Source organism: Anguilla rostrata, chromosome 10, assembly GCF_018555375.3.
Source record: "Anguilla rostrata isolate EN2019 chromosome 10, ASM1855537v3, whole genome shotgun sequence".
NCBI lineage: Eukaryota > Metazoa > Chordata > Actinopteri > Anguilliformes > Anguillidae > Anguilla > Anguilla rostrata.
The window spans coordinates 31,423,687-31,442,142 of NC_057942.1; the positions used below are offsets into that span (position 1 = coordinate 31,423,687).

General features: G+C 41.2%; 2 protein-coding genes across 3 annotated transcripts in view; one reads left to right on the plus strand and one right to left on the minus strand.

Annotated features, from left to right (window-relative positions):
* Positions 1–566: 566 nt before the first annotated feature.
* LOC135233208 (arrestin domain-containing protein 3-like) lies at positions 567–5,216 on the minus strand. Its single transcript, XM_064296523.1, has 6 exons — positions 4,799–5,216; positions 4,307–4,379; positions 3,469–3,613; positions 3,065–3,167; positions 2,036–2,301; positions 567–1,741 (listed from the first exon to the last, which is right to left on the minus strand). Exons 1-6 carry the CDS (start codon positions 5,064–5,066, stop codon positions 1,652–1,654), a joined length of 945 nt encoding a protein of 314 aa, XP_064152593.1. The 5' UTR covers positions 5,067–5,216; the 3' UTR covers positions 567–1,651.
* Positions 3,042–18,456, plus strand: part of LOC135233206 (probable E3 ubiquitin-protein ligase HERC4) — a 367,748-nt gene continuing 352,333 nt past the window's right edge. The window contains exons 1-2 of one of the 2 annotated variants that reach the window (XM_064296521.1): positions 3,042–3,180; positions 11,794–11,977. Coding sequence is in view for 1 of the 2 variants with exons in the window: in XM_064296519.1 (XP_064152589.1) it covers positions 8,053–8,223; positions 11,794–11,977 (355 nt within the window). In the remaining variant the exon portion in view is untranslated. Of the gene's footprint in view, positions 3,181–7,138; positions 8,224–11,793; positions 11,978–18,456 lie in introns of those variants that run through there. The other variant, XM_064296519.1, reaches the window with a different exon arrangement.

Sequence of the window (18,456 nt, forward strand, 5' to 3'; positions counted from 1 at the left end):
CAGTATGTTACTAAATCTTTGTGTGTGCATGTGTGTTTCCCCCTTTGATTATAGGCAAAAAGTGCAATCATAGATATGATGCAACAAATGCAATCATAGATGCAGTGTGACACAATCAAAGGAAGTGTGCATTTAGGGAACAAACCAAAAGCTTCCACCACAACTGGTGTGTGGCGGAAGCTTTGCAATCTAAATGTTCTACCCCAGAAAACAGGTTGCATCCAAAAAGTGCACAGCTTATGGCATAAGACATGGTTATTAAAACACCTTTACATTTTAGCACTATAATTCAGGAGTGGTAAATGCCATTCCTGGAGGACAATGTGCATACTGTCTACCCTCCAACTTGGGCTTTTGGTTTGTTCCCTAAATGCACACTTCCTTTGATTGTGTCACACTGCATCTATGATTGCATTTGTTGCATCATATCTATGATTGCACTTTTTGCCTATAATCAAAGGGGGAAACACACATGCACACACAAAGATTTAGTAACATACTTGCTAGGACTGCTATGAAAAAGTGAGGCTCACCTAGATAAATAAAGGACAAATAAAAAAATATGACAAGTGGTAAGGAATTATTTATGAGGTCCTTGGTTGCAAAGATCATAACTGCACTAAAAACATTATCAATCAGTCAAAAATGAAGTTAAATCCATGTATTAAAAAAGATGGTGTCCATTGGTCTGCTGTAATTACCATTCCATTAAAATGCAGATACAGAGGTGGCCTCTTACTCAGCACCGAGTAAGGTACTGTACCATTTCATGGTCTATTGAATATGCAATACGGAGTACGTAATATCATTTTGCACTACTGCAATACTAATGCAACAGACTGAAAATTTTAAATGACAACACTGCATTTACTTTGCGTGTCACATTCATTCCGAGTGTCTTTAAGAAATCACATCTGTAAAAAAAACAACAACACTCAAGTATGTTCACTTCCTGGCAAAAAGAAAGCCGATAAGCAAAGGACCAGATAAGCATAATTTCAGACATTTTCCAGGAGAAGGTTACCAAGCGCTATGCCTTTTATGTTATACATTATGAAACCTGTACAGAAAGCAGCCTATGCTCTACAATTGGCATTTCAGATACACATGTAGACGTATGTAGCTTTAAAAGCTTTTTATGCAAGTTACATACAGTACACAACAGAGAATAGCAGGTTGTATTTTTACAAGGTATACCATAGTGCTCTGCACTTCATTGCAGGTGCTAAAACCCTAACCCATCATTGTCTCTTATATCAGTGGTCTGGGTTGACTTCTTTACATCTGTGCAGATTGATCCACTGGTATATATTCACCTACTGTATAAAACAACTGGTCTACTGCCTTCCTTCCTCAGCAGTGTGCTAATTAGAAATTCACAGTTATCACCTCAGCTCTACGGATGTGATACTCTAGAAAGTCCCTCACCCCTGTACTGAATTTGGAAAGTTGGGTTTCTGATATTTTTCAACTTATAATTGGAACCATGTCTGAAGTATGCTCCCCTTACTGTTATAGTGCCATCTCATTCCCTGTTTGATGTTTGTAACTTGTTTGTCTTGTGGGGTAACAGTTTTATGTTCCGTGTTTGGTAGCAATCTCATTTCCATGATAATTTGGCAAAAAAAAACAAGACTGCAGTAGACTGTGTCTAAGCAAGAGGACGACAGGAGGGAGCAGAGCCGATTACCAGAGGGACTTTGGCTTTGAGATCGACTCCCCATGGAATGGCCACACGCACCTATAAACAACAACACCACACACAAGATTCAACACACTATCAAAACAGATGAGCTAAAAACACATAAGGTGCTGTGTTTAACACACTACCATGTCTATTTAAGGACAACACATCTTTTTCCTTTTTTTTCTTTCCCTTCGTAACACAAATTGTATATTTGTAACACAAAATTAGTAACTTTGGCACAAATACATTGAATGTAACAAAAAATGTATACTGAATATATATTTTGAGAGTATGTGAATGTGGTTATAACTACAGTATGGCAAATGATCCAGCAGTGGGGATGCTTACCACCAAAGAGTACTCCAGCTCCATAATCTGGCAGTTGGAGAGCGTGAGGGGCGTGTCGGCAGGTATCTGCAGCATCTGATTCTCCCATCCGTCACGAGAATGAGGCGGAAGAGGCTTCCCTTCGACGAGTGCGAGATATATATTTTCGCGTTTCTCAGACTTTTTAGGGCAAGTGTAAAAGGTCTGTGTCTGAGCGAGTGCTGCACTCGGAGCAAGTGTACGGGAAGAGAAATTCTCAAACTCCGCGGTGATATTAATCATCTCTCCTGCATGGAAGACAAATCAAACTGTGTGACCATGATCGTGATTGTTTGCCATACACAAAATGCATTTTTACGAACAAAAGCAACAGATACTTCAATCCGTACATGCGAACTAAAATCCTATGTAAACGCTATTTCTTTTCAGTGACGGTTCATAGTTTTAGCACATTACCTGTGAGGCAACTGCAGCAAGCAAAACATTTGTTATGATTTGCCAAGCTATATACCACATTGCCATTGATTTGAAAAAGTGTTTAGTTAAAAGAACCAAGGAAATCAAGAAAAATGACTCTGGGGGGTGGTGTGGTTAGGACGCCATCTGCTGGCGGAGAGGGAGCAGTTCAGCTGGCCCTACAACCACAGCTGTTTGCGATCACGATTAATTGCTAATTGTCTATATGCCCTGACTGTAGTGAGAGCGGGACGCTGGAATGAGATACGGACGCGGGAGCTACGTTTTGTTTGTGTTTCGTGTTTTTTTGTATTGAGCACACAAAGTCTGTGTGCATCTAGGAACGACGGATTGTGTGGTTTGTGGGAAGAAGCACTTCAGAATCTGTTACAATGACATTTATAAAGCTGATTTATGAGTACTTGGAAGGGTAAATGCTGCACCAAGAAGGAAAACAAGGTGGTTAGTCATAGTTATGGTGATAGGCTACATGGTCTCTGAAGACTGGTGCAATTCATGTCAATTCATTCTATGGAGAGCACCTGCTTCATTCTGGGTGCAGCAGCACGTTGCACTTATGGGGAGTTTCGGTACCTGGAGCAAAACTCTTCTTCTCCAGTTGAACGCCTATGGATATGGGCCCTGAGGCGCAGCAGAGGCAACACAGCTCCTTGTTACTGGAAGCTGACTGTGGCACCTAGATCACAAAGGTGAGAGGTCAAACTTCACTTAGTTATAAGCAGAGATAAGAAAAACTATTGAAGTGTCATTGAAATAAATTAATTTTCTTATTCTTTTTTTAAAAAAACCATGCGATGGACAAAGGTCGCACTGCTCAAGATATACAGGGTTGGAAATATTCAGTCCCATCCCTGGAAGGAAAAGCATACATTTTATATCCTTCCACATGGGTGGGATGGGAACAAAAGTTTGTTGCAAATGCAGGTGTCATGTTTCCTGAATGCTACAATGTTTAATGGCACAGACTAATATCTTACTAGCAGTTGTGGGTGGTTCACTTCTACTTTGCTGACAAAATTAAATTCTGACTGGAACTTAGGCATTCTCCATGGTCTGTGTATCTGCACTTCCAAACAGTACACCACGCTCCCATGAAACCCTTTACATGATGATGGAAAATTTCTACATGGGGGGACAAATTAAAAATGGTTACATGCATACACAATCTGGATATAATTTTGTAATCTAGATTAGGTTAGAGACTGAAACACAACAGTTACCCCACATTCGAGTTTCAAACAAACATAACTTTATAAGGCTTGAGGTCTAGGACAAAGGGTAAAATCGTTACTGAACATGGCACGCTTCAGTGAAGCTTATTTTAAAATTGCATAATTTTTACGGACATTTGTTGTGTATTATAAGTAATGCTGGCTGATTCTGTATATTAACATTTCTGCTCTTGAGAACCTGTATGATTGCTGAATGATAAGAAAGGGGACGTATGATTATATGATAATGCTTCTTTAGTTGGGGTGGCACAGTGCAGTTGGTAGGACTGTCACCACAGCAAGAAGGTCGTAGGTTCAAATCCGGCTGGAGCCTTTCTATGTGGAGTTTGCATGTTCTCGCTTTGTCCGTGTGGGTTTCCTCCCACAGTCCAGACATGCAGGTAGGCTAATTGGAAGTATGAGTGTGTGAGTGAATGATGTGTGCGCCCTGCGATAGGTTGGCAGCCTGCCCAGGTTGTGTTTAAATTTATTGATTAGGATAACCCCCCCCCCCAACCCTGCCCAGGATAAGCAGGTATAGATAATGGATGGATGGATGTAGTTTTATGGTATCGACATATAAGCTTAAAAACATAAGACACACCCTTGTGGCAGCTGGACTCTGAAAGGGTACTCATGCATTCCTTCTTGAAGGACTACGTTTCCTTCGCCAACACCTGAAGATGTTTCACAAAAGAAACGTCAGATAGTCAAGTCAGCAGCTACACAGTAAAATGTGCTCTGTTAATTCAAACCTTAACTGATATTACTATGCACGTAAGCTACCAACAAAAATGCTAAGGAAATATAAAAAGCGAAAATTGTAAGGGTCTGTTGCAGTGTACAAAGTTATGCGGCTCAAAACACTAAACCACGGATCTGTATTCAAACTGGCTCAATGCCGGTGGTTTACGCTTGAGGTCCGAAAAGCTGAAACTTGATATTGACATGGTGTTCAGCTATAACTTAAAGGAATATAAATAACGGCAATGGTAATAGATACAACGTAAGGTAACTTATCACGACAATTAACACACGAGAACATTTAGGCGTATAAGAAACAAGTCTTTGAAAACCATTAGCATACATAGTTTACCGTTATTATCTTCTCCCAGAAGTACCTCCTTAATATTGAAGTATTCTTCTCTTGCACTGTAAGTTCTTTTATTCTCACCGTAACCTTTGAACCACGAAACTTTAGCTTCACCCTTTAAAGCAAGCATTATTGCGCATAACTTAATTCCTTCACATAATTCCAAACGTATTTGCCCCTTTATGAATTCACCGCTGGAGAAAGTTTTTCTCTCGTCTTCGTAAATTATGGCAAAGGATTTAAATGGTTTTTCAAACATTTTGTGTACCATAGTTGTAGGCTACTATGTTAAGTGTGCCCCACCCCCCAGCGCTTGAAATGCCAGTGCCAACTTAAACTACTTTGCTATCGCAATATTAGTAGTGGCACGTCGAAATATGTTTATATCGACGAATACGTACAGTGCATGGTTACGTAATTGGTTGTTAGGAAATAACACACACGTAGTGCACATTTCTAAATTTTCAGTTGGATTTTGCAGTTACTCCGTTGCGTTATGCCCGTCCCCCCACATACCAATGCATGTGGATGTCGCAATCGCATACTCAATGTATTTAACGGTCTTGAAAACTAAACAGTGTTGAAAAATTACGGCCAATACACAAAGGGAACAAACATGAGTTCGTTTGGCGTCGCGACGGGAAGCCTTATTGTGAAAACCACGAAAGCTTTGTGATTTCTGAATTAATATGTAGCCTAACATTTTATTGACAGTAGGAGGGAAGCTTGACTGACAGTGAACATTAGTTTTATTCATAACGCCCCAAACGCAAAATGCTTGGAAACTTACGATGTACCGCACCGTTTCAGTGTTAGACTTTGAAGGTCGAATTACTCGTCACGTGAATGTTTCAAGTCTTAACATCCCACGCAACCAGATGTCCCATGCAATCAAGATAAAACAAAACCGATGTGCACAATCTGTTTAATAGGAATCAGCTTGGTTGATAGTTTTGGTTCTTAAATGGAGTATCACTTCCCCCTACTGTTCATGTAATGTAACCGACAATTCATGAGCTGAATTCAGAGATTCGTGTACACTATTTACATTGGAATGTTTCATTTCTCCTCAGTAGGTGGGAATGTTTTTAAATGAAGCCTTATTTTTGTATTACGAAGTTTTTAAAAAATGTGTTCCTTACACAAATTGCTGTATTTACTAAGCTATGAGATTTAAATAACATTCGCATAATCAAGATGTATCAAATGTAAAAGTTCTTAAATTCCCTTAAAATTCATCCTTAAATTTGCCATTCATTGCCTCCGTGTATGATGGCTCATGCTGTGATATGTCGAGGCACGGGAGGCGTTAACTGGATTATTCAATATGTGTCGATAAGACTCAAGAAAAACACACTGCTGTTTTCAAAATTGCTGTCTCCCCCTGCTGATGAGAAATTTAATTACAGGGGAATTCCTTCAGTAAAAATTACCTTTGAGCTCAAATGGTGAGCAGTACCCAATCAAGCCCCTTTAACATTCAATATTTTCGCTTGACTATGCATAATTACATTTCAGATATCTACAAATTAATTTTGAAAAGTCAAAATTACAATGTGTCCAGTCAAAATTACGATTCAAGCTATCCGGAATTATAATCTCACTAGTAAAAACTCAAGATTCAAGATATCCGCAAATACATTCTCTTGTCAAAATACCTTATGACATCTGAACTCACGATATAGCTATTCGAATCATCACACGTAGTGATTGATAATTGGAGATATCTGTAATTATAATTGCGGTCATAGTCGGAGGTAAGACGATTGCTGGCAGTCGGAGGTTGCCGGTTCAATCGCCTGGGCATGTCGAAGTGTCCTTAGCAAGGCACTAACCCCTAACTGTTCTGGCGAATGAGAGGCATCAATTGTAAAGCGCTTTGGATAAAAGCGCTATATAAATGCAGTTCATTTACCATTTACCATGTAATTCTGTTTCGACTGGTTAGAATTCTAGTCAGTTATAATTCTTTCTAGTCATATCTGTTGTGCAACTCCAATTTCCTTCACATTGTTCCATTCTCCCGAGGTTATCACGGAATAATATTTCTTATTGGTTCCCTTTTGGTGCTTTTTCCTTGAAGAAAGTCACAAGACGCATGTTACTCCATCTTTACTAACACATGTAAATGAAGTTCATTAACATTAGGAATGGTTGAAATTGAATTCTTTATATCAAAAATTCTTATTTTAATTCGTTTAAATTGAATTGTTGATATTTATATATATATATATTGCGGGCGAAATTTGGTTCTTTATCACGTTTAATTATGAAACACTAAACCATGGATTGCTTGCTATTGTAGACTGTCTGGCAAAAAAAAAACACTTAATGCTGCATGGGATACTAGTGATCATTTTTGAGGTACAGCCTCTAGCCAACATTTATGTAGCAACCAAAGAAACACTCTAAGTGAAACCTTAAATCCGTTTTTTTTATATCAACTTATTGATAAGAATAATTTTGAAAATTAAAGGTCACTGCACTTATGCAGAAAAATGAAAAAAAAAAATGCCTTGCTCTTTGGAAAAAAGTTGATATTCATCCACACATGTCTTGTTAAACAAATGATCCTCCAATGTGCAGATGTCTTTAACTGAAGTGTTGCAGATGCTCATATTAAACGTGCCAAAATATTTCTGGCTATAAAAACAGTAAACAGGAGACATAAAAAACAATGGCCAGGCAATGTAAGAAAGATATTCTGTTAGCATGATTTTCATAATAAGTTTACCTAAGTGGTTATCATTTTTTCTTCTTAATGGCAATGCCAGATACTCAATTCTGTTGCCAATCGCTGTATAAAAGACAAAATTAGATTTTAAAATTTGATGGGATATCCATCCTGGTGAAAAATAGAATGTGGTAATGGAGTGGGTGGTTTCTGGGGGCAAAATAAAAAATCCTGATTGGCTTTAAAATGGTTTTATTAGCGAATGGAGAGTATGCTGCTTTGGCAGTTGTGCAGATAATATTGTAAGAGAAAGCTACTGGCATATGGATCATTAATTTTGATTATAAGACTTTTTTAATGGCATTGTTATATTGATTTAATTTTAAGGCTGGCTAGATCAGGCTTTCTCTACTTGGGTTGAGAATGCAAAGCAAGTCCAGAGAAAAGAGGCCGCTGAGTCAGTCAGATGGCTCTAGGCCGCGGTGACAGACCACTGGTGGCGAGCTGGTCTCAGAGGGAACAAAGCTGAGGGTGAGCGCGCCAGGACAGCCGTAACTACGGAGATGGTTGCCGTGGCTGTGTGATGAATGGCGGTGGGCAGGGGGGAGGGAGCGGCGTCCCTGGAGCCATGGCCGCTCGGCTGCTACAGAAAACACAAGCTGGCTTGGGGGAAGCCATGGCGACGTCTCCGTCCGCAGACGCCGTTCGCTGTTTCACAAGTGAGACGCCGGCAGTCCAGGCCATGTCTACCCAGGTCAGTAATTTCCGGTCTTATCTGCGGTCACTTTGAAAACAAAATGTCTGTCTGTTCCACCTGGCCAGGGACAACTCTCCCCCTCTCTTACTTCAGCCACATGCAGCCCACATGATCAGGAAGTAATTATGGAAACAGAACACGGAACGGTCCTTCTCTGAACTTCACAGTTACACAGACATTTCAGGGTGTCGTACGTTTGATTTAATTAGAGAAACCAAGCAAACTGCAAAGCCCTCAGTGGTGAACCTTTAAGAGGACATGTTTCACATTGTCTTGATAAGGCCTCTGGGAAAGTAAACAAGGATATGCTTTGAGAGCTGATTCAGTGCTTTCACTGCGTTTATGCAGCACTCTTAGACCTGTGACTTCTGATGCTCATTTATGCATGAGCATGGCGGACATAACTCCAGAGTACATCGGCATACGCACTGTTTTTCATTACTGAATACATGTAAGGAAAGAAAAGCTGATTTTCATTACTGAACAGTAAGCAGTGAGAGTAAGAGATTTGTTTGCATTGCTAGACATTCCTTCAGTTCAGTATGCATTTGGAAATTAACACTATGTATCAGTGACAGGAAAAAATAATTTTCTGGAAGTGATACTTCTGAGGGGATATATTTGATGACGGCTTGTGAACCAGGAACTGATCAGAATTGTGTATGAAAGGAGAGCAGGGACTAGTTTTGTTTCCATAAATTGGCTGAAGTTCAGGAAGTGTACTTTGTAGTAGTCAGAGTCTCTCAGTGTTCCAGGTCCTGTTCCTCAGAAAAGCGGATACTGTTGCGAAAGGATAAAGTTAGCGGCCTCCCAAAGCAGGGCGGTAATCCAAGCCGCTAGCAGAAAATACGCTTACTATGTGGGGCCTGCTGGTGGCGGTTTAGATGGCTGGATCCGGTCGGTCGTAGACCTAGCACCCGAGAAGCAGCCAGCCCTTGGACTTGGGTGGTCACGGGACGGCAAAGTTAAACTTCCCAGTCAGCACAACGATCCGATGTAACTCGGCAACTGCAGTTAGACTGTAAAAAAAAAAAAAAAAAATTAGATCTGACTAGTCTCTACAAACCATGAGATGTGCAACATAAGGACAGTGGGAACTAATACAATTCAGCTCTGAAGATAATCCGTTTTTATATGCATGCACTTGTTTTATGAGCATTCAGTATTACATTCAAGAGTCTTTTGGTGAATCACATTTAATAACAAACTAAATATATTTTTGAAGGGGTATTTGAATGGGTCAATAAATAATCAATATCAAGCTAATTTTTTTTCAAGATGTTGCATGTGAAGTGACAGGGCATGAATGCTTCATAAAACATATTTTTGTATAATATAATTTTTATACTTAATTTCATATGATCTGCCAAATACTGTAAAACACAAATCAACAAATACATCCTGGCTTTTAGTGTAAGAGACAGTCTTGATCAAGTACAGTTCTTAAGATTAATGAACAACTTGACATTTTTAGTCCTCTGTTCTTAATCAATAATTTTAATACTTATGAGGACCAATTGGGAACTCACTGCTAAACGCATATTGTGGCCGCAGGGCACATTTCTAAATGTTCAAGTGGTAATCAATGCAGGGAAATTAGCTATTGATCTCTTAAACTTTTGTAATAGGTTACCTATTGGTTTGCTCTTTCAGAAAATTCAGATTATTTCCCTTCCTTGGGAATAGAACTATGATAACACTGTCAAGGTGTGGGCGTGAATTTGACGGTAGGGTCATGCAGTATTTTTCAGGGTCAAACTCTAATTAGTATAAAGGGCAATTTTCAAAATAATAATAAAAATGAGTTTAGGCCACCAGTGTGATTTGCCTGAAAGCCAGGGGTTCAATGAAAACTTTAATAACTGGAAAGAGCTGCTTTTGATTTTTAAAACATGTTTGTTGAAAACCAGTGTTTACTCTTTGCTTTAAGAATCTTTGACACTAAATGGAAATGTTAAAGCTGGTTTAACTTTCCTCAAATTGTTTAAAAATGTAATGACTGAAATAAACGCCCGCCTTCCGTGTTCTGCAAATGTTTATCTGAACGATTAGAAGATATATTGAGAGGTTATAAGATGCAAGACATAACACCTTCAAACGCAGACTGAAGACTCATCTCTTCAGGCTGCACCTCTCCCCACCCCTCCCTAGCCTATAGTTCAGCTCACTGTACCTAGTTAGGATAATATGATTATGTTAGTGTATCTGGCAGGATTGTTTTTGTCTGATTAGGTGTGATTAGATGTGATTCCAGTGCTAGTTTGTACTTGGTAGGATTCTTGCTTGCTGAACAAGCTTACTCTACAGGGTTGGAGTCCTGATCGATGTGGTCACTTCTGGCACTACGATCCTTACTTCACTCTAGTGTTTCTTTTGCACCTCTACATCATGAACCTATGCACTTGTTGTAAGTCGCTCTGGATAAGAGCGTCTGCTAAATGCCTATAATGTAATATAATGTAATAACATATGCCATAGAGCAGGGGTTTCTAAAATGTGGGTTGAGGATGGGGTCGCATGAAATTTTGGGCGAAAATCATAATTTTTTTTTTTTGTCATTTTTTTGTATCTTTAAAACATGCGAATGTAGGCTGCAATGAGGCACGAGAGGGCGTGGTATGCTAGACCGCCAATACAGTTATGGCCGAACAGTGTTAGACATGAGGCATCTGTGTGTGGGCGGGATGCTGGGGTCGTGTAAATTTGTGAACATTCATTTGGGGTCGCATCAGAAAAAAAGTTTGGGAATCCCTGCCATGAAGAAGCATGGATGGGGTTGGATGCATGGATGTGTTGAACGTGGCTCAGATTAAATTTCTACAAAGTCACAGCCATGATTAAGTTAAAGATATGTGTTTAAATATATTTTTGTAAAATGGATGTAAAATAAAAAGGAATTTCAGGATTGATACTTGAAAACACTTTTGACTGGGCCTTAAGGTCTCTCTCTTGTGAATATATATAAAGACGCTCGATTGTACAATTTTTTTTCTCAGAAATATTTCAGGATATGAAGACTTATGAGAAATATATGCCAGACGTGCCCTAAAGATGCAATATCTATAGCCTTAGCAAATTGTCAATATATTAATGGGATCTGATCCTCTGCTTTGAGTGTATATGTAAGAGTATATGTAATTATTTACCATTTTCATCCTATGGATTGGGTGGCCTACTTGTGCTAAACTGTACCTTTGTTGTTTGAGTCACTTGTTCCTGCTGTTGAAAGAATCTCGTCTTTGAGGTTTGCATATAAGACTGTAAATCAGTCAGTCTGTTTGACACTTGGTTAGTCTGTCTGCTGTACTTTTTTTCTGTCTGTGGTGTATCCTCCTTTTAAGATAATGAAATTAACAAGTCTATTTTAACCCGAGCAGTCATTCATGTTACCTGATAGTGCAAAGTAAAACGCTCAGTGTTAATTTGTCTCTGCGGAGTCCAGTAGGAAATAAATGCACTCTCCAGTGTAAATTGAGAAGAGCTCTTTCTTCTTTTCTATCATGTGTCCAGCCTGCAGACTATCTGGCTGTGTAACGGACAGGTGTTGTTCTCTCATCCCTCCTGTAGGAGGCAGTGTGTGACCCTGGGGTGGAGCTCCTGTGCTGGGGCTCTGGAGACCTCGGACAGACCGGACGGGGCGGGACCAGGGACGTGTCCCCGCAGAGGGGCGCACTGGAGGCCTTCACCCCGGGGAATCTGGGAAGGGTCAAGCTGTTTGCGTGCGGCTCCTGCCACTCCGTTGTCGTCACAGGTACCCCTCGCTCTCTGTCCGCTGCGACAACCCCTCCCCCCCCCCGCCGAAACCGTTTATCCATCCGTTGCTTATTTCTGATGATGTCATGGCTGGAAGGGGCACCCTCAGGAATGTTTCATTGTACAACAACTTTTCCCTTGAATGTGTTTGCCTGTCGGACGTAGCACCAAATGATATGGAAGTGCCCTGGCACTGATTTAGCATTTTTAGCACTCTTGCCCTTAATTGAGTCCAATGACTGGTTGCTAGGCAACGTGTGGAAAACACTCATCGGCAGGCAATGTGTTTCATATATTTTACAGATATTTTACAGCAGGTAGAGCGTGAGAAATTGGAAATCCAGTCAAATCTGTCTTCTGCATTGATTTCTTCTCTCCTTTGATTTAATGGAAGACGTGTGATTAAAAATGAGTGTGGTACCGTGTGAGTGTTCGTCTGGGGGGGGCGCGGCCAGCACCCATGTACTCCGTCATTTTTCAGTACTCGCAGAGAGGGGCTGATGATTGATGTCAATGGCAAGAGTTGAAATAAGGTGAAGCAGGATTTGCTCTAAGCTGCGTGTTGGTGTATGAGAGCTTCAATTATTATTTTTTGTTTTTTTCAGGGCAGGTCATAAACAAAAACAAATCTTTTTTGTGTCATAGGCACAATTTCACCCACAAAACAACCAAAAAAAAAAGAAAAAAAAAAAACGGAAACCCAGAGAGCATATTTGCTTCTACGGCGTCCCCACACACGGCCTTTCCCCAGAGCTCCGTGATTTACACGCATCATCGAGCTTGTCACATGACCCGCGCGTAGATATATAGGCTTCACAACACGCATAAAGTCGGTGTGTGAAGTGATAGGACCCCCCCCCCGACTCCTAGCGGAGGCAATAATACTCTCCAGCTTATTTGCCAATTTGACAGAAACCTGGTGAGGAAGGAGAGCACCGCTTCCCCCCCGCGCATTAGCCCCGGGCTGTTTTAAATCAAGCCGCAGATAAGACTTATACATCACCTTATCGCCGGGGCCCACCGCGAGATCATTACAGTAAAACGTGACAAATTTGATTGATTAAAATGGCGCCCGGCCGACTCGGGCTAAATCACGCTAAGTGATGTGACATCGCTGTTTCACACATCATATTTCTGTCAGGACGACGACGGCAAAGAGCATTGTCACCCGATGATAACTGACAATAAGAGGCATCCAGGATGGAGATTTATCGAGGGTTTTTAGCGGTCTGAAAAAGTAGTAATTTTTGCGCATTGTCACTTTTCGAACGATTGTAAATTCTGCGCCGGGTCCGAGCGCTGAGGAGCGAAGGCACTTACGTCCCTGACAAAGTGCTGGCCGTAAAGTACTTACTGTTCCCATTCATTCTGCCCTGTGCACTCAAATATTTACTTACTGCAAATTTACAAGGTTCAGTCTCCTACCTGGCCCTCCGCATTAGACTTATCTCTGCTTTTATATCGACCGCGTTGCGATCATTTAGGCAGGAGTCTCCCCTCATTATCACTGTAGAGGAGAAATGGATTTACAGTCTCGCGCTGTTGCCGTGGCAAATAAATACACATCTCACGACCTGGGCTTTAAGAGGATGCTATTGATTCGTTTTTTTTTTTTTCTCCTCCTTCTCCCGAAGACCGGTGCAGTCGTCTTCCTTCCGCGAGGATAATGAAATATGAATGGCGCTGATAGCCGGCCTCCTCAATCTCTCCGTGTCAACCTGAACGCGAAATGAGAGGTTTGGCGGCGGCTACTGCTGGAGCGGAGACCGGCCCTCTGTCTCTCTCGTGCGTAATTGGACGCCGAGTTAGTTTCGGAAGGATCGTAATTTAGTAATCTTCTGGAGGCGGTGGATGACTGACCTGGTCTTTCTCTCTCTCGCTCTTGCGCTCTCTCTCTCTGCCTCAGACACACACAACCACACAGCTTATGCACATTCTATCACAGCTTACAAGCCTCCTCACCTGAGAGGTCTTGGAAAGGTGTGAGCAGTGAGCTTCTGCTCTCTTGCCACCCACACACACAAACGCACACACACACACACTCACGCTCACATTTGCCCAGGCATATATACAGAAATGAAATTATTCTTTCTTGCTGTGCACCTGTGAGGTGATTGTTTCCACCACCTATACATGCAGTGGGGGAAAAAGGTTCAAAATGAGGTGAATCGCACAATAAGTGGATGTGTTATTGGTGTTATTGGTGTTACTGGTGTATTATTGTAGCCAAAATGTCTCCTCCCTGTCTCCTTTCGTGGGCATATACATTTCTGTGGAATACATCCTACAGGGACAGATGTACCGAGTACAGAGACTAGGATACCGAGCTCTCTAATCAGTCTGAATGGGCAGAGGAAGAGCGCAGATGAGCAGTTGTATTACAGCAGAGTAAAGCTCTGAATACTACTACTTGTACATTTTGTGTGTGTGTTTGTGTGTGTGTGTCTGTGTGAATGCACACACAAGCGCACCCAAGTGTACCTCTACACTGTTATATGATTGTTTCTGCCGTGTCTGTGGCTAAGAGCATGTGCTATACCGACCAAAAACCCCCACAAATGCCAAAGTGACAGAGGCAATGAAAAACTCCCTGGATGCCATAGCTAACTTGAGGCGTAGGTTCGTGGGGATACTGGTCATATCTCTAATGTTTCAGGCTTTCAGTTCTCAGCTCAAATGTTCCTCATGTTCTGTTATTTTTTAAATTTAATTTGCTTGTGTCACGATTCAATATGAATGGCAAAACAAATCTCCAGAAAGCAGTGGCAACAATAATAAAAAAAAAAAACAAATTAAGCAAAATAAGTAAAGTTTAAAAAAAAAAAGAAAAGAAAAAATGTAATACTGTTCTGTTAGATGACCTTATGACATATTTATTATTGCACATTTATTTATTATTATTTGTATTTATTTATATCCTTTATTAGAATTGTCCATTGGATCTGACAGGAAAAAAAGATTTTTCAATCATTTCGAGAAACAACTGTATTAATTCCACCGGGGGTAATGTAGATCAAATTAAAGTGCTTTGCCAATGCAATCCGAAAGAAATGAGAAAAAACGAGAAAAAGACTAATAGAATAAATAGTTTCAAGAAAAGCAGCTTTAAACCCTCTGTTTAAAGACGGAGACAACTCACAGTACTTTGCCCTAGTCCTTTGAGCAAGACAATTTTCTGAAAACATTCTTAAATGTGCAAGAGTCCATTAAAGACAAGCACTCAGTATGGCCATGCTATTCTATCAAAAGCGAGAAATAACAAATCACAACATTCATATTTATGTGTGTGGAATTAACACCTGGTTCAGACAAAGGAAAAAGTGAAGGCTTTTGACAAAGCTATGGGATTGACACGGATGTGAAGAATCATTATGGAAGTCTTATAATCTCTTCATGTTCATTTGTTGCCCGTCTTATATCTGAGCTCTTGCACATGTATTGTGTTTAGGTTTAAGATGAAGGTGAGGCTCATCTGTACAATTTGTATACTCTGAATTAGTGTTGAGTGGTCTACAATGCATTTTCTTTAGTTAGTTTATATTATCACTCCTATTCTTTTAAAAAATGTTTGCATTCCAGAAGTCACACTGAGTAATCATGGACATTTGTTACACCTTAAACAAAATGCCATTTTTTGTATATATTTTGTTATGCATTGCTCAATATTGAATGTGCATGTTCCATGTAGCCTATAGTCCCAGTTTGATTTCATATGTGTGTTGTATATTATACATTAAAAAGGACAGGCGGAGATGTTGTTCATGTTCAGTGTGAAGTTAGGGCAGATAATTGAATGTCAAAACTGAAGTAGCTGTGTTGTAACACTAGGTGGCACTGTTAGACTGGCCATCCCTCACGGGGGTTTTGGGGGGGTGAGTTGGGTGGGGGGGGTGTGTGGGAGAAAAAAGGAAATCCGTGCTCACAGGTACCGCGGAGCTATAATTTACTAATATAGCGCGAGCGGCCATTGCCGTTATCTTTTAATAGATTTGTACGGGAAAGCAGGTGCCTGTTGTTAATGTGTCCAAGCGCCTGACTTGCCTAGAGAATTTGGCGCATCCATCACTGTCAGCCGCCCCTGACACCCTGTCGTCCGCCCTCGCGCGGAGGTGCGGCTCGGCTCACCGTAACAGATGAGGCTCCTCGCCGAACGCGCTCTCGCGATCGCCCGCCCGATGTCTGCGTGGAGAGAGGGAGAGAGAGAGAGGGAGAGAGAGGACGAGCACGCACAATCACAGGACCACTCCACACTCACTCACTACAACTGGTTAAACGCAACATGGGTGTTTTGATGAAAAGTATATCAAATAAAAATGTGTTTGTATTATAAGTATATAAATGTAAAAAAAATAATTATTATAATAAACCGCAATAACAATGTCAATAATACAAATGCAGACTTACTACAACTACCATAATAATAATAATAATGATAATACAGTGTATAATAATGGTAATTGCATTTATATGGTAATGGCATTTATATAGCATTTTTAGCCAAAGCGCTTTACAATTGATGCCTCTCATTTACCCATTCACACACACACTCACATGCCAATGGTGAAAGGCTGCCATGCAAGGTACCAGTCAGCTCATTGGGAGCAATTAGGGGTTAGTTGTCTCGCTCAGGGACACTTCGACACGCCCAGGGCAGGGGATCGAACCGGCAACCCTCCGACTACCAGACAACCGCTCTTACCTCCTGAGCTATATCGCCCCTGTAATGTTCAGAAATTCAACAATTTTTAATATCGTGTGTTGTGTGTGCGTGTGCGCGCATATGTGGATGCCTTTGCATATGCAATTTGTGCTTGTGGGAGGGAGTGCATGTGCACATATGTGCATGCTTGCATTTGGACCGGTCTGCTCTCTGACCCCTGTGCACCTGTGACCCCTGCCCCCCCCCCCCACCCCCCACCTTCAGACTGGGGTTGACCTGGAGGGTGAGGTCTCAGTCTGAGACACGGCAGGACGTGGGGCCTGTTCTCTGTTTGTCAGTTATGCCTGCTGAATAATTTCCAGACTCATATTTACATGCGCTCACCGGTCTCCTCTCTGTCAGTGTCTCATTGCTCCCACAAAAATGCATGCTGGGAAGGGTCAAGGTAACACATTCTACACACTACTCCTACCCCAGGTACACAGAACCACACTGGCACACCTGCCCCAGGTACACACCCAGAACTGTACCCCCATCCCTCTCCCAATCCCATGATGCAACATTATTAACCATTTAAAAAAACAAAATCTTTCTCATTTAAACACAGTAGTTAGCTTAATTTAAGCTGCCCAGTTTTGGAGCAGAGAAGAAGGCATAAAGAGAGATGTGAGTATTTGTGTGTGTGTTCTTTGTCTCATTTTGGTCCAGTACAGGTGTTAAAAAAAAAACTGCTGAGCCGTCAGACTTGGGTTTCTTCCCTGTTTGACATTTCTCCTCGGAACAGAAAGCAGAACAGTGCTTCAAAACGGGCCAGTAATTGCAACCATCATTTTTCTCCTCGCCCCTCTCTGCCCCCAACATCCCCCCGCCCCCCCACCAAGTATGCGTCATTCCACCACCGGTGAATTACACTGGAGTCCAGCGGGTTAAAGCCCTGTTGCAAGCACGGAGTCAAACGCATTTAACTGCAAATGCGATTAGATTATTCCTGTTAAAAAGTATGCAAGTTAAAATACCCTATTCCGCACTCAAATTCCAATAAAAATTACGTTATGTAAGTTTGTGTGTGAGTGAGTGTGTGCGTAGATGTAATTTAAATTTCCAAATGGCTGCACACGTATAGAGAAAATTACAGCATATGCAAAGATCCTAATGATCACCTTTTATTCTGAAAATTGTTTTGCGACTGATTCTGCTCGCTCGTTCTGCTATTGTTTCGTGAAAGTGTCACCTCGACACGCGTCTTTTTTGAGGCGGAGATGCCTAATTTTTGCCGAGTGCTCCATCCAGGAGGCAGTAAACATCCTTAAAATTAGTGACCATGCTTTCTGTGAAAGTGGTGCTGGGATAAAATGTGTAATTAAACATTTAATTGCTGCTATGCTCGATTGCCTCTCTGCTTGCCAGCCGTTTTGAGTTTGGCTGTTCTTACTGCGCCATTGTTTCACTTCTGAAGAATAGGGGGGTGTGGTTTAAGTTCCACCCCGAGTGCTGCAAAATCTCCAGAAATTCTAAAAGATCCAGAAAAACATGGAAACGCCATCAAATAGGAGGACGTGACGTGTCTTTGTACCGCCAGCCTGTCTTTGCATACGGGACAGAGGTGGCGGTTGTGTGAAAGAGAGAAGTGAACATCTGGATCGACCTCTGAGGATTTGGAACATGTAAATCATTTAAAATATAAATCATCTGCAAACCGTGCAATGATGTTTCTGTTTTATTGGCTTAGACAAGTCCCATTATCAGATTAATTGCAAATCTCTGCATCTTTTTGAGGCTTTGTGTGTGAGCCCCTTTCTGTACACAATGTTTCATGT

Bases quoted from the DNA above. Each gene is read 5' to 3' on its own strand.
- LOC135233208 (XM_064296523.1), bottom strand. From the start codon at position 5,066: ATGGTACACAAAATGTTTGAAAAACCATTTAAATCCTTTGCCATAATT. The intron at 4,380-4,798 runs GTAAACTATGTA...AAACATCTTCAG, and splicing joins TCTGGGAGAAGATAATAACG to GTGTTGGCGAAGGAAACGTA. The intron at 3,614-4,306 runs GTGTGTCTTATG...CCCCCCATGTAG, and splicing joins AGAGTCCAGCTGCCACAAGG to AAATTTTCCATCATCATGTA.